We start from the raw sequence: 16,839 nt of genomic DNA, 5'->3' as shown, positions 1-16,839 counted from the left end.
GAGCAGAGGAGGGGAACAGATGGCAGAGGAGGAGGAGAGATGGCAGAGGAGGAGGACAGATGGCAGAGGAGTTCAGAGAGCAGAGGAGGAGGACAGATGGCAGAGGAGGGGGACAGATGGCAGAGGAGGAGGACAGAGAGCAGAGGAGGGGGACAGAGAGCAGAGGATGGTGACAGCGGGGCAGAAGAGGAGGACAGATGGCAGAGGAGAGGGCAGAGAGCAGAGGAGGGGGACAGATGGCAGAGGAGGGGGACAGATGGCAGAGGAGGGGGACAGATGGCAGAGGAGGGGGACAGATGGCAGAGAGCAGAGGAGGGGGACAAAGAGCAGAGGAGGGGGACAGCGGGCAGAGGATGGGATCAGAGAGCAGAGGATGGGATTAGAGAGCAGAGGATGGGATCAGAGAGCAGAGGAGGGGGACAGATGGCAGAGGATGGTGACAGCAGGGCAGAGGAGGACAGATGGCAGAGAAGGAGGGCAGAGAGCAGAGGAGGGGGACAGATGGCAGAGGAGGAGGACAGATGGCAGAGGAGGCTGACAGATGGCAGAGAGCAGAGGAGGGGGACAAAGAGCAGAGGGGGACAGATGGCAGAGGAGGGGGGCAGAGAAGGGGGACAGAGGGCAGAGGAGGGGGACAGCGTGAGAGAGGAGGGGGACAGCGTGAGAGAGGGCAGGAGGGGGACAGCGTGAGAGAGGGCAGAGGAGGGGGACAGCGTGACAGAGGGCAGAGGAGGTGACAGAGGGCAGAGGGGGCAACGTGAGAGAGGGCAGTGTGCCTGGATGCAGAGGGGGCAGTGTGCCTGGATGCAGAGGGGGCAGAGTGTCTGGATGCAGAGGGGCATTTTTGCATACAACTAAATAAGTATTTCTGTCGTGACCTAAATACTTATTACAATTTTTTGACCCAACTACTTCTAAAACAGGACTGCTTAGTAATTATTTTGGAGGGGTGCCTTGAAAAAATTTGGAGACTCTAAGGGTGCCGCGAACTGAAAAAGTTTGGGAACCACTGCAGTATACTGTAAAGGGGCCATACATTATCATAGCACAGAGGTGCTTCTTAACCTTTAAATCGTCAGTCCTGTTTTTTTTCTATCTCACCACACTGAGATTGAGTTGTTAACACACCTGTGTAAAATATTTCAGTTTTGTTACAAACAATAAGCTTTAAGTCTTGCCCATGTTTTATGTGGGCTTAACACAATATGCAAAGCAGCATGTTTTGCTTTATTATGGCTTAAACAGCAGTCTTTATCTGCATGTGCATTGTGTACTATTAGGGTTCCCAGTATGAATACCACAGAGATTAGTTGTGCTTGAAAACAGTGTCTTTATTATATACAAGAATCACACAGGCAATAAATAGGAGCAGTCAATGGTGAAAGTGCAGATGCAGGTGTCAGGATAACCAAGTTAGCTGGGACGCTGATGTCCAGGTATAACAGATGAAGCAGGAGACACTGGATTACCAGGAACAAATGGTGAAGCTCAGATTCAGGTTGCCAGGTTTAGCAGATGCAGTGTAGGCACAAGGAGACTGAATTACCAGGTTAGTCAGGAGGCACAAGGGACTGCATTTGGATTTTCTCTCTTAACCCCTTCTTTGTCAACTACATATCCCCCAACTGTCCCAATTTTGATGCAGGCGTGGGCTGGCAGGTTTCGGCCAGGGGGGCGCACAGGAGGCCGCATCGTGTGTCACGTGATGCGGCCGCCTGTGCGCTGACGCCGGTAATATTTACAAATTATTTCATCCACGGGGGGGATGCGCCCGGCCCGAACAGCTGTTAGACTGAGTGGCCAGGGTGCCCCCTGGTCCAGCCCGCCCCTGTTTTGATGGGACATCCTGATTCGTGGACATCAATAGGGGTGTGGCTTAACAAACATCGGGTGTGGTTTTACACAATTGTTCCCATTTGTGGGTGGAGAAAACACATGTAGAAAACTTTTGTTTAAACACTTCACAGCAACATTTGTTAGTCACCACATCCCTGTGTTTAACTGTGACATCTGCTAGCCCTTTGTTGTGCCTTATGCTGCTGTGCAAAAATCATCCAATATTCTTGTTGCTGTAATTTTCACGTAACATATTCACAGACCTGTACATGAAAGTCTTCACCACCATATTGTGTAAGTCAGTGTTTAGTGTTTTGTTGCAGAATAGAGTCTTCAACCGGCAAACTTAGACTTTTTGAATAATAATGATCTTTAATTATCACAAGCTTTATAGCAAAACAACATTGTATTAAAGAAAACAATAAACACTTAGTTCCCAATAAGAGGACTACCACATTGTTTGGCCACTCTCTAACCAGTGGGCAGTTAGGCAGCTTACCACTCTTCTGTAGTGGATGAGCACATGAATGATACAATCCTTGTATCTCTGAGGTTCTTCAGCCAGTCATTATAGTCACTTTCTTTTTCTTAAGGGACAGGACGCACGTCTGTCTTTTGTCTCAGACGTCCAGACCTCCCCTATGTCTTGTAGCATAAACAAAGGCCTCTGAGAGGGCAATCTAGTCACCTACTTGCTGAGCCTCTGTCTAGCGTATTGCAGTCTCCATGAGATAGAGACTCAGCAAGTAGGTGACTAGATTGCACTGTATGAGGCCATTTAGAAATTGGAAATTGCAACGTGAGGCCATTTGGAAAATTGGAAAGCTCGTAAGCTAAAGCTAGGTACACACTGCAGAAAAGTAAACGATTAACGATATACCAACGACAGAATAAATGAAAAAAATCCCGAACAGCATACCGAATGACGTGTACACACTATACACGATTATCATCAGATCTCTGCTCTTCATCTGTCAAAATTATCGACTGCAAGGTAGTCCATAAAAGGCATTCAGCCCGGCAATTGTATTGGGCAGCCTGTCTTGACACAGCACTGTGCCGAGTGCAGAACTGTAAGCTGGCTGTAAATTCAGTGTGACAGCTTTATCTCTGGCAGCTGAAGCTTAACCACAGGAACGGATGCTGCTCTAATCTCCTCATACTGCACTAGTCTTATCTGTTCCAGCCAGCACACAGAGGGTTAAGACTACATGTGCAGGGGGAGAGAGGGGGGAGCAGTCCATACTATCGATATCAGTCTCTTCTCTAAAGCAAAACAGCCACAGACAGTTGACAGGGCCTGTGGATCATGACAAGATCAGCAGCAAGCAGACAAGGTGAATGAGACCTATCACTCTGAGATACATTATTGGCCGATAGTCGGGTGAATTCATACACATTGCAGGATTGGAAGGTGATTGGTCGGCAAAAATGAAACAGTACGACCAACCAAACGACACGATGATCGGCACTTTGGGGTGACTTTAGATCATTGTGTAAGTATACACACTACACGATATCTGATCAAACAGTCGGATTTCGGCTGATTTGTCCAATTATTGGACGAAAAACCTGTAGTGTGTACCCAGATTTACTGAAATCCTGAAATCCTTTTAGACATTTTATACCTGGTATTAAAATAATTCACTATGGAGGGATTTTTTTTTTATCATTTATTAAGAATGTTTGCCATAGTAACTAAGGCCTGAGTCATTAAGGAGTGCAAAGCAAAAACAAGGAGTAACTTTGCACCTTGGCAAAACCATGTTGCATTGGAGGGGGGAGGTAAATTTAAAATGCGGGGACAGATTTATAGTTGGGGTAGGGCATGTCCTAGATCAACATTAAATAACAGTGTAAAAATAAAGCTACAAAGTATTTGTGTGCTACATGAAAAAGCATGCACTATTTTCCTTCCATGCAAAATAATAAACTAATTTGCACCCCGCACATTGTAACATGTTTTATCCAGGATCACATTTACTCCTTTTTTTTTGCCTTGCTCTCTTTAATGACTCAGGCTTTAAATTGATATAGTTTGTATCGTACGGCATATGCTCCTCTAATTACGCTAATACCTTTGCTATTGATACATGGAAGCCATTCATACACAAAACATATCTTTGTGTTTTTCAGAGTATAATCACATCTCCATTTTTTGATTTATCTTTTGGAATTCTGTGTAAGTTATGTGTCACTATATATTCATTTCATTTATGTTATTTTAAATATCAGAATATATTGGTTCTTTTTGAGTAAAATGTATTTTACCTATTTCAAAAATAATGTGCTGTGGTAAATTTTTATCATTGAGGGATTAGCCATTTTTTTCACTTTTAAGCTTCAATAATATTTAAATATATTATATGTCTGTGTTCCTCAAATTTATATTCTGTATTATTATCGAGCATTGTGCTCTTTTTAAGGCTATACATATTACTATATCAGGACAGCTGCCCAGTGTGGCAAGCTTATTTAGAGGAGCAGACGGAGTGTAAAATTGATCCTAGTATACATTTTTATCCCGGACTACACTGAGCCCATCATGTATACTAATTTTTTTTAACTGTTTATTGTACAGATGTAACAAAGTATATTAACATACATTGATATTTACATCATTGATAAACTGTACAAATGCATTTTCAACATTTATAAAGAATGGGGGGGAGGGGGGTAAACATATGAAAGGAGGGGAGGAAAAGGAGAAGAATGGGTAACATAAGGGAAGAAATAAAGATAGAATAAGCTGGGAGAAGAACAAGATCCCGTGATTCCAAACACTTTAATCAATAGACATTGATACAAATATCAATGCATATTTTCATGACATTGAAATTTTCATGACATCAAAATAGGTTTACTGAAGTATTAGAAAAAGATTAAGAGTAAGGAGGGTAGGTGAAGGAGGAGCATAGACTAGATGTTACATTAGTTCAAGATAGTGCAAAATGGCTCAAACCAACTCAGACCACACCACAACCCAGGATTGCAATACTACTCATAGACACAAGAACATTATAATCGTCTCAATAGAGACCATTTGGTTCCCTCAAAGACTTGCATAATTCGGGTTGAACTTGGGGTTCTAAGGTTTCAATACATGTACCCCACTTAGCATAAAACCCATTACTGCCTTTTTCCAAATCGGAGATACAGAATATCTTATAATTCTGATTTAACTTCCATAAGAGTCGGAGACACATGTGTAATCCATCTACCCAGTATGGCTTTCCTTGCCAAAGTAATAATAACTGTTAGTAAGGGTATAATCTGAAGGTTCAGCAGTTTCTCTTTCCAGGCGTCAAAGGAAGCAAACAACAGAGCCTCAGGAAGTGATTGTAATTGTATATTAAAGGTAAAATTTAGGAAGGATACAAGTCTGTGCCAAAAGGTAACAATCTTCGGACATGTCCAAAGATTGTGTATCAAAGTAGTCTCATGGTTGCCACACTTTGGATAAAAGCCAGTTTCAAATTCCACTATATGCCTCTTCAGGACATGTGAGATATATGCTGTTTATTGTTTTTATATGGATTTCCTGAAGCCTGGCAGAGCTTAAAGCTTTCATAGATTGTGCCGTATGAGCCAACACTTCCTCAGGAGGTCAGAGGTTCGGAATATCCCGCTTCCAAGACTCCCAAGCCCTGGACCAGACAGAACGTATTTGATCAATACGTTCGTATTGATCAAATCCAAATATAGATATCTAATTCTAAATTTGTGTATACGGAAGAAACCCAATAAAGACTCAAGGTTTGTCGTTGAAGATTCATGGTTTTGTGCTATTGCCTTTGTTTACTGCCAACTGTAAATGTAAGTAAAAGTTAGTATGTGGAAGTACATGTGTCTCCAGCAGCTGCTGGAAGGTGAAAACTACTCCTCGTGGGTCAAAGACATATTTTACTGATAATATACCCTTTTCCATCCAAACCTAGTACATCAAATTAAATTGTGAAGAACAAAACTCTGGGTTTCCCTATATTGGTAAACAAATATTTAGTGAATTTTGGATTGTTATTCAGTTTATTGCTGATTGTTAGCCACACAGCATAGGCAGAGCCGTAACGAGGGCAGTACGACCGCCCAGGGCGCAACACCTAGTGGGGGCACAACACATGCCCGCCCGTTACATATTCCATCCCCACTAATGAAGTGACAGCAGCAACAGAGCATAAGACACCAGCAGGCAGAAGACACTGGTGATGCTTAACCACTAAGAGGCAGCATCTACTCCCATAAAGCTACATTATTGGGAAGGGAGGGCAACAGTGTTCTGTTTCACCCAGGGCACTAAAATGTCTAGTTACGGCTCTGAGCATAAGTATCTTTAAACAAGATAGTTTGTAAGATGCTGTATGGCACATCATTTTTGGACATAAAGATAAGTGCAGCTAGAGCATATGGATTAAAAACTCTCTTCTTCTAAAACACTATTCGTAAAATGTTCAAGACACAATAGCGAAACATTGCTGTCCTCTTAAAGACCAAGATGTCCATGAAGCCTACTCCTCCATTTTGCTTAGACAGTGATAGTCTATGTCTCACTATTTTATTTTTTTCTGCTGCCATTTAAATTTGGTGAAAAGGGCCATACATTTAGAAGTGTCATTCTTACTAATGGCGATGGGTAACATTTGCATGGTAGCTTAGGAAAGATTATGCTCTAGATAATTGCCAATCTTCCCATCAAAGATAATCTAAGATGCTTACATTTGTTCAACTGTACCTGTATCTTACCAATAATAGGTGTGAAATTATGTTGGTAAAGGTGCTGTGGAGATGAGGTTATTTGGAGGCCTAAATATTTAAGTGCAGGTTGCACTATTCGGAAAGTTCCAAGACCTGGCGGTACTGGTTTCTTATTATGGGGATTTCCTAAGAAAAGTATTTCAGATTTTTGAAGATTCTTTTTATATCCTGTGAATGAGTTAAAACTCGCTATTGTGTCAAGTATCAGCGGAATAGAGGTAGATGGCTCTGATCCGAAAAGCAATATATCCTCAAACTGGGAGTGTTTCACCTCTTCTTTCCATACTCTAATACCGGAAAATTGGTGATTCTGTTGAAGTGCCACTGCCAAGGGCTCCAATACCAGAGCAAATAATAACAACGGATGGAAAAGGGTAACGATAAATGCCCATTGACAATAATGTGGGTTAACAGGTTTGTATATATTGTTTGTATAATTTCAATAAACTGCATGGGGAAGCCATACCTGGAAAGGGTTTCGTAAAGATTATCCCAGCTCACCATATCAAAAGCATTCTCGGCATCTAATTTCGACTGGAGTACGGTTATTACCTTCCTAATATTAGAAACAGAGTTTCTCCCCCAAATAAGCCCTGTTTGGTCTTTATGAATAATGTTAGGTAATATACCATTCAAACGTTCAGTGAGAATATTTGTTAAGTTTGTAATCCGTGTTTAAGTGATATTGGTCTTTAGGAGCCAGGTAATTCCACGTCCCTACCAGACTTAGGTAATACTTTTATAATCACGGTATTAAAATTGGGGGGTAGACACTTATCAGTTATAATGGAATTGAAAAACATTTGTAACATTTTAGAGATTCGAGGGAGAAGAATCTTATAAAAATCTCCAGACAGACCATCTGGATCTGGTGACTTATTAGACTTTAAATGGTTCCCAGCAACAATTACCTCCTCTTCCGAAATTGGAGTAATTAAACTAGATATCTGTTGAGCTGAGGCAAATGTAGCTGGGACCAGAAATTAGTTTTGTTCTCTAAATTAGGCTTTTCTGGACAATAGAGTTCTTCATAAAAGGATTTAAGAGTCTTTAGAATATCTTCACAGGAATATTTTAGATCGTCCGTAGCATCTCTCAGAGAAGTGATCAGGGTGTAATCTACTAATTTTGTTACCATATTTATAAAATTAGTATCTACCTTTCTTCATATATTTATTTCCCATTTGTGTTACCACATTATCAAAATGTATGTTTTTCTCATTATAGTATGCCTTATGTTTACCAGTGGGAGCACGCTTCAGCTTCTTAAATGCTGTTTTAAGTTCCCTCTGAGAAGTCAAATACACTTCAGTTTGGTCCTTCTTTACTTTTATAGCATATGATATAATGTCTCCTCTTAGACCCGCCTTAGCTGTCTGCCAAAAAAGTACAGGGTCTAAAGTGTGGTCCACATTATTCTGCACATAAATAGCCTAAGCCGCATCTAGCATATTTTTTAATTGCTTGGAAGACGCCAAACCTGTAGGAAAAAACCACTGCTTATAGGTACCTACATATGAGTTAATTTCTAGTGCAAACCAAATGCGGGCATGATCAGATAAACTGATAGGTTCTATTTCTGTGGTAATGACGTGATTAGTCAATGACTTTGAAAGCAGAAAGTAGTCTATCCTAGAGAGGGTGTCATATATTGGAGAATGGTATGTATAATCTAGATCGGCTGGGTGGTGTAAATGCCATATATCTGTAAGTTGCATTTGCCGTTCCATATATATAACTCCATTCTTATATCTATGTGGTTGTCTCTGTGCTGTACTCTGACTATCCAGTATACTTGAGGACACAATATTAAAGTCTCCTCCCAAGATTATTTGGGAGTCTACATGGGTATATAATTTATTAATAATCTTTAAATAAAAAGATTTATGATAAGTTGTTGGCGCATAAATATTGCATAATAGGTATTTAACTTCAGTTAAAAATGTATACTAATTTAATGTTATTTTGTAATGTTTTCTCACTCACATGATTTACAAAAATCAAATCAACATTGGAGTAGTGTGCAACCACAAGTAGTCATTGCTAACGCTTGTCTCTCAATGATAGTAATGTGGTAGAAAATTCTTTCATTTGGATCCTGCCCCACTGACACTGGATCACATAACCCTAGCAAGTTGTGCATCCTTGTGCAGCTGTGGCACACCAACAACCTTTTGCAATTAAAACACATATATTTGAGCCATACCTTAAGTAAAATTGCATGAATCCTAGCTGATTAGTAATTTTCTGAGGGTGTATTAATTGCATGGAGAAATATGGAAATAGTTATTGAAAATTATATATTTTTTCCTATATAATGTCCATAAATAAATATACATTAAGTGCAAAATAAGCCATTTCCGGTTTATGACAGTATGTGACAATTTTTGCCCAAATGTTCCTGTATTTCTAGTAAGTGTATGTCATAAAGAAGTGACTACAAGGGTGCAAAATTTAGCATCTTCTTATAAGAGAATTTGGGTGGGTCGGGGTATTTCTATGGTTTAGTAACATTCAAAATTGCCAAAAGATGCAAATATGAAATATGAGATATTTAACTAAGAATCAAGGGATAAGCTGACACATCTACGGAGGCATTCCAGTAACACAACAAATGGCTTATTCCAATCTACCTATTTAGTGTGGTTTTTCCCTGCAATATAAACAAGTTATAGTTCTGTATAATACAAGCCTAGAAAACATTTAGGAGTTTTGAATTATATGTAACAATATATAACTCACTATTAACTTGTTTGCAGCCTCTTTTATTTTATCCACTTTAGCTTCGGATAGTCCTTTAACGCTACACATGGTCTTTTTGGTGGTCATCTGAACGCCTTTCACTGTGCATATCCCCGCAGACTTTAGCTTTTTAATGTCTACTACATTCTGTAGAATAAAAAAAAACTGTTTACATGAGTTTGCTCTTTAAATCTCCATTCTAAAAATTTTGCTACGCACATTCACTTTTTTCCCTTTCGATATCACGCTGATTAAATCTCCCTCCGATCATATCCAAATTAGAGATAGAAAAAATACACATGTAGGGTGATATTGTTTTAAAAGGAGCGGTTTTAATTCTGTCCCATAGGACATATATCAATATATAGAATCCAACAATAAATAGTGAATCTCTTGGGCAAAGAGTATATGAAAATACTACCTTAAAGCCAGTTAAAAACGCACATAATACAATGCACTGACACTTTATAAAATCGGCAAGTAGTAGATTCCAAAAATCAGTCTGTACTTCAACGCGTTTCAACCGTTAATACGGTCGTTATCAAGAAGGTCGAATTGAAGAGTCAATAGAGGAGAATGATAAAAGAACTCGCTACATGATCAGTAATCCACATCTTCCGTTAAGAATTCATTTCTTACAATTTTATTGAGGAAGGTCGGGTGGAAATTGTCATCATTATTTCTGTCATATGGATGAATAATCATTATATATCTGACATTGAAGGAATTATCTATAAGAAATTGAACACAGATGGTTTTGGACATTTTTTTGTTTTATTTATCTTATTTGTATTAGATTAATTTCTGCTTTGTTGGTCCGTTGGGTACAGTATAGCGCTGTCTATCTAGATATTATTATTACATATTACATTTGATAGGTTGGTGTATCCTGTTTCATCTAAGATATTCGGCAGCTTTATTGATCATTGAGCGCTGACAGTTTTTTTCTGTTATATATTATTAGATCATTATACACTATTAATTACTGTTAGCTGCACCATGTTTTCCCATCATACCTTGAGAAAAGATTATATTTCTGGAATTTTTAATAACGAAGAAACTTTGGTAGAGTTAATGGATGAGGATATTGAGTCAGTTTTTTTGAAACTTGAGAAAGTTCTTATCAAAGAAAATAAACTCTGGTGGGAAATAGTAACATTAGAACACTATATGGCCAGCCAAATTATCCCTAAGGGACTTCAGATTAACAAATTACCTTCATTTGATACATCATCCTCTGAATTTAAGAAAAAATGGTCTCTTATTCTTCAACAATGCTCCTTCTCACTAATAGAGCTTATTTTAGAAGAGAGGAGAGCTGATCTTAGGAAGTTGGATGAAGAGATTTTTTTGCTTACAAAGTCTGGTTAATCCTTTCAAAGATTTAGACGATGTACAAGACAATATTAGAGATTTGGATGATAAATTAAAAAGAAACACTAAGAATTTAATAATTAAAAAGAAAAAAAAGTTCTTAAGAGATAGGGGTTAGATTGATAACCCTTCACTCTCTCCGAAAAAACACCATACCAAAAATAAGGAAAAAACGAATTGGAATTCTATAAATAAGGAATATGATGCTTTTCCTTCAAAATATAATATCAAATCTAAAAGTATTCATCTACCTCCGTATTCTAAATGAGAACGAAGAGATGAATATGCCTCCACCTCGTCTCATGGAGAGCGTTACCATCAGACTAAAAGAACTCCGTCTGTTTCTTCCTTCCATGATAGGGAGTATTACCCTTTCCATGGGAAGAATAGATTTGATATATTGAGAGATGCAGAGGAGATCCCCCCTTTTCTCCCGGCAAGGAGGAACAAGAAATACATACCCCATTGGAAGAGAAGGAAGAACATGATATATTAAAAATATCTGGAATCTCATTAGATTCTGATAAATTACCATATAAGAATAAGTCAAATAAATTTCATAAAACTAGGAGGGGAAAAAAAAGGTGGAGATAAAATAAAAAGAAAGTTGAAATTAAGAACTAAAACTAAGGAGAATAAACAAAGGATAAAAAATCTTATGATTGATAGTCCGAATGAATCATTGGAAAATGAACAAATAGAGATTTTTAACCTTAGTTCTAAGATACTGACTGAAAGTGAAATCTCTATACTCAAAAAGGGTTTGAAATTCTCCTCTACCTCCTTGGTTGATAATTTTGAAATATTTATAGATACTCAGAAGTTTATGAGGAAGCTCTGTCTAAAAAAGTTTTTCAAAAGCAAAGAAAAAGATAACCCAAATTCCCTAGGGAAACCAGAGGATTCTATAGAACAACAGATTCATAAAAAGAAATCCCATTTCTATCCCACCCATGTTAAGGGTCCATACATGGAGACATTTGGGAAGCTGGTTCTGGATGATCTAATGAAAATTAAAAATAAGAACAAAACCAGATATGTCCCTCATAATATCACCATTAAAGAAAGAAAATCCTTAAGGGATTTACAGAAAGATTCTAATATCGTAATTAAACCCGCCGATAAAGGCGGAGGCTTGGTGATTATGGATTATCAATATTATATAAGAGATTTTTAGACAGTTAAACGATGAGGATACCTATATCAAATTAAAGAATGATCCAACTTTCAGAATTAAAGATGATTTTCAGAAATTCATTAACAAATTTTCAGATAATACATTAACTAATGATCAATTAAAATTTTTGGAAGTATAAGATCCCACTACCCCTTACATCTATATATTACCGAAAATTCATAAACACGAGTCTAAACCTCCAGGAAGACCTATTATTTCCGGGGTGAATAGTATTACATCCAATCTTTAGGCTGTAATTGATTTCTTTTTACAACCTTTAGTAAGAACAACCCCAGCATTTCTTAAAGATACGAAGGATGTCTTAAAATTTTTGGACACTATAGTTTGGCAGGAAGGATGGTGTATGGTCACTACAGATATTACATCACTATACATGATTATAGAGCATGATAGGGGATTGGAGGCCATTAGATTCTTTCTTAACAAATCTGATTATTCAGAGAATCTTAAGACCTTTATATTAGAAGGGATTTCCCATATTAAAGAACAACTATTTCTATTTTTTGGGAAATTACTATCTTCAAAGAAAGGGAACTGCCATGGGTACCAGGTCTGCCCCAAGTTATGCCAATTTATTTATGGCCTATTGGGAACATCACCATATTACCTTGGGGGTAAACCTGGTATCATGGCAGAGATATATAGACGATGTTCTATTTGTGTGGAAGGGAGATCTAGACTCCCTAAATCTTTTCTGTTCCCAACTAAATGAAAATGATTGGAACATTAAGTATACCTTTGAAATTAGCACCTCTTCAGTCCATTTTTTGGATTTGGAAATTTATATACATTGTAATAATATTCATACTAAATGTTTCAGAAAGTCCACTGATATTAATTCTTACATTTTTAGAGATAGCCAAAATCATAATAAATGGCTGGATAGCATACCATACAGTCAATTTTTAAGACTGAAGGAATTGTACTGACCAAGAAGTATTTTTAGAACAATCAGAAAATATGAAACAGAATTTCTCAGTTAGAGGTTATGATATGAAATTTTTGGATAATACCCAAGAAAAAGTATCTAAAATATTAAGGGAGGAACTGATACATTCAGAGAATAAGAAAAAAATATCAAATAAACGGAATGATGTTTCATTTATTACCAAGTTTAATTGTAACCACAAACAAATTGAGAAAGTGATTAATAAACATTGGGGTGTTTTATTGAAGGATCATATTCTGGCTGAGATCCTGCCGGAGAAACCTAACTTTGTTTATAAGAGATCATCAAATCTGAAAGATCGTTTAGTACGGGGCGTTCTTCCAGAACAACAATTTAATGTTAATAAAAATAAAGGTTTTTTCAGGTGTGGTATATGCCCGGCTTGTAAAACCACTGCCAAAAATAATACCAAAAATAGGATCACAGAGTTTGTAGTTAATGGTCAGAAAGATTCCATGAATGTTGTCTACCTGTTAGAATGCAAATGTGGGCTTTACTATGTAGGCAAAACCACCAGAATGTTAAAGAAAAGAATAAGTGAACATTTAGGGAACATTAAAAGAGGACTGGAAACACATTCAGTATCAGCCCACTTTAAATCACATCATTTATGTAATGGAAAAGATATGGTCAATTTTCTGGGTATAGATTCCATTAAGCCAACATGGAAGTATAGAAATATTGATAAGAAACTATCACAAATGGAAATGAGATGGATTCATACCCTAGATTGTCTAATTCCAATGGGTTTAAATAAAGATTTTGAGTTAAAATGTTTTCTTTAAAACCCCCATTTCCATATTCTATATACTCACCTGCTAGATATGTACATAGTAAGGGTATATGTCTCTATTTGTTTTTATATATGTTTATGTATATTTTGTTTCATGCATTAATGAAATGTTGTTTGAGAATATATTATTCAGACCTTTTTGGTATCCTAGCAACATCGGAGGATTTGCGATACGTCAAATCCGGTTCTTTTGATTAGCGGTATTGGTGATATGTGATGTCCGGAGTTATGACGCATATTTAATAACTTAGTGGTTTAAAGTGAACATTATGTCTTGCTTAGATTATATATTTATCATTCTACTTATTACTATCGGGCATTTTTGGTGTCCTAGCAACTGAGAATGTTGAACCAGCGTCATATCCGGTTTCGCCACTTGTATGAAAAGTGATCTTTGGAATTACTGTGAATTTTAATATTCCTTTTATTATATATGTTATGTGATGTCCTGCGAATTTGTATTTTATTAGATGTATTTTTTTGGTCTAATACCACCTGTGTTGTCACTTGCTCCTATCGAAAATCCGATTGGATACTTCCGGTATAGATATGTTTACTATCGATAGATCAGTCTGACCTTCTTGATAAAGACCGTATTAACGGTTGAAACGTGTTGAAGTACAGACTGATTTTTGGAATCTCTACTACTTGCCGATTTTATAAAGTGTCAGTGCATTGCATTATGTGCGTTTTTAACTGGCTTTAAGGTAATAGTATTTTCATATACTCTTTGCCCAAGAGATTCACTATTTATTGTTGGATTCTATATATTGATATATTTCCTATGGGACAGAATTAAAACCGCTCTTTTTAAAACAATATCACGCTAGATGTGTATTTTTTTATCTCTAATTTGGATATGATCGGAGGGAGATTTAATCAGCGTGATATCGAATTGAAGAGTCAATAGAGGAGAATGATGAAAGAACTCGCTACATGATCAGTAATCCACATCTTCCGGTAAGAATTCATTTCTAACAATTTCATTGAGAGGAAGGTCGGGTGGAAATTGTCATCATTATTTCTGTCATATGGATGAATAATCATTATATATCTGACATTGAAGGAATTATCTATAAGAAATTGAACACAGATGGTTTTGGACATTTTTTTGTTTTATTTATCTTATTTGTATTAGATTATTTTTTGCTTTGTTGGTCCGTTGGGTACAGTATAGCGCTGTCTATTTGGATATTATTATTACATTTGATAGGTTGGTGTATCCTGTTTCATCTAAGATATTCGGCAGCTTTATTGATCATTGAGTGCTGACAGTTTTTTTCTGTTATAAATTTTAACACAGTATTTGTAGTGGCCATCATTTGTGATGAAGACCTTCATTTCATTCCCTTCCCAGACACAGATAAGGTTGTAGGCATCTTGTAGGTCCACCTTGGTGAAGAACGTGTCCTGATGAGGTCTCACGAAGAGGTCTAACATAAGTGGGTGATGGTAGCAATTATTGAAAGTGATTTTGTTAAACCTCTGATAACTTTTGGAACTGTCCTTCTTTGCCACAAAAAAAGAACCTTGCACCGGCCAGGGACCTGGACTTCATTTTGAATACTTGCTCAATGTTCTCATGTATGTAGGTTGTCATAACCTTTCTTTCAAGCTCAGACAGTGGGTATTTCCTGCCTCTTGGTGGCATGGTGGTAGACAGCAGTACAATTGGGCTGTCCCATTCTTTTTGGGGTGGTAGTGCCTCTGTCTGTTTTTTGTCAAAGGCCCAATTGAACCCTTGGTATTCCTTGGGCAGCCCTTCTGTTCTGGATTCAGTCTTCTCTCTTTGGGTAATGGCACATACATTTGCCGCATTCAGTGATTGTCGGCATGTGGTCCATAATCCAGGAAGGTGTCTGTGTCTATGGAGCAGGCCCCACAGGATAGGGTCATGGCCACTTAAATGACAAAGGAACTTGGAGAAAGACTCTACAGAGAATGTCTATGTGATTTACAAAAGCACTAATTTTTTATTGGTTTATCTTCATTTACAACCATGGACTTCTAGGGCTCCCAACCTTGTCAATCTGCAATTGCTCTAGCAGAACATTCAACTTTATCCATCCCTTCGTACTCCCCTCTCCCTTTTTTCAGTTAAGTCAACAACTTCCAAGATATAGCGGTAACTTTACCCAGAGAGCTTCAGTAGAACTAAACAGATACAAAGTAAGGTGCACCAGGGGAACAAGCCAATATTATTATTAAATATAAATAAAAAATATAAGAAAGATAGATGACGGGTCACGTCTTCGATAAAAATAAAATTTTTATTTTAACCAAATATTAAGATAATCAATTATTTTAGCAAAATTATCATAAATTATGAATACAACAAATCTAGGAAAAAATAAATATCTCAGAATAAATATATACATATTAATATATAAAACGCTGACCCCATATGGGGATCTATATGTGGAAGATAGTATGCATGTCTGATCCAAGCAGAATCTAGCTCAGTTCAAATTGTAAATGTCTATCCATTAAATCTTCAATGTAAAGACTGACACGAAAAAAAGAAAAACAAAGTGTATGGCCAGTACACTTTGTAAATAGTAATAGATATGCGTTTCAGATCTACCAGGAATAACAGCTGTGAATATAGGATCAAATAGCAGATGGTAGTAGAAAAATTAAGAACGGTCTAACCAAAGAAGTAACACGTATGGTTAGTGCTGATGTGCGCACCCGAATATAGTTCTTCTCTGCAGGATGCAAAATAACATACATATGTGGTGCGCGCCCCAGGAATCTTTGTAGTCTCAATCAGGTGAGTTTAGCTTGAACGAGTAGAGACAGGCTAATTAGCCTACTTAGAGAAAGTTGTGATTTCCAAATGAAAATATGATCCAAATGCTCAAAGATCTAATTTTTTAAGACGTACAATAACAATCATCCAGCTAACATATGATGCGTTTTATCTGCTCTGGGCTGACCTTCTCAAAGATGATTCATTGTCTCTGTTTAGTGTCTGTTTTTACTATTATTCCATTGTAATTGGTGTGAATATCAGTGCTAATTAAAAACATCTGAAATCTTTAGTGCCACTCTGGCAATTTAATCCATATTTTCTTAAAATACAAAAATGAATAAATTATACCAATAAATAAAACTTATAAAGATACAATATATCATAATACACAATAAAAGGAAAAAGAAAGAAAAAAAGAAAAATGTAAGGCTGAAGAGAAG

General features: G+C 37.3%; 1 protein-coding gene across 12 annotated transcripts in view; it reads right to left on the bottom strand.

The window, feature by feature from the left end:
• Positions 1-16,839, bottom strand: part of DMC1 (DNA meiotic recombinase 1) — a 326,134-nt gene that overhangs the window by 251,768 nt on the left and 57,527 nt on the right. For 11 of the 12 annotated variants that reach the window (XM_075182845.1, XM_075182850.1, XM_075182852.1 and 8 more), the window contains one exon: positions 9,331-9,477. The exons of the other annotated variant lie outside the window; for it this stretch is intronic. In XM_075182845.1, the coding sequence (XP_075038946.1) occupies positions 9,331-9,477 (147 nt within the window). The remainder of the gene's footprint in view (positions 1-9,330; positions 9,478-16,839) is intronic. 12 annotated transcript variants of the gene reach the window in all.

Source organism: Mixophyes fleayi, chromosome 8 (genome assembly GCF_038048845.1).
Source record: "Mixophyes fleayi isolate aMixFle1 chromosome 8, aMixFle1.hap1, whole genome shotgun sequence".
In the NCBI taxonomy this organism is placed as follows: Eukaryota; Metazoa; Chordata; class Amphibia; order Anura; family Limnodynastidae; genus Mixophyes; species Mixophyes fleayi.
The sequence above is the reverse complement of the archived record's forward strand: the minus strand, read 5'-3'. Positions and strand labels throughout refer to the sequence as shown.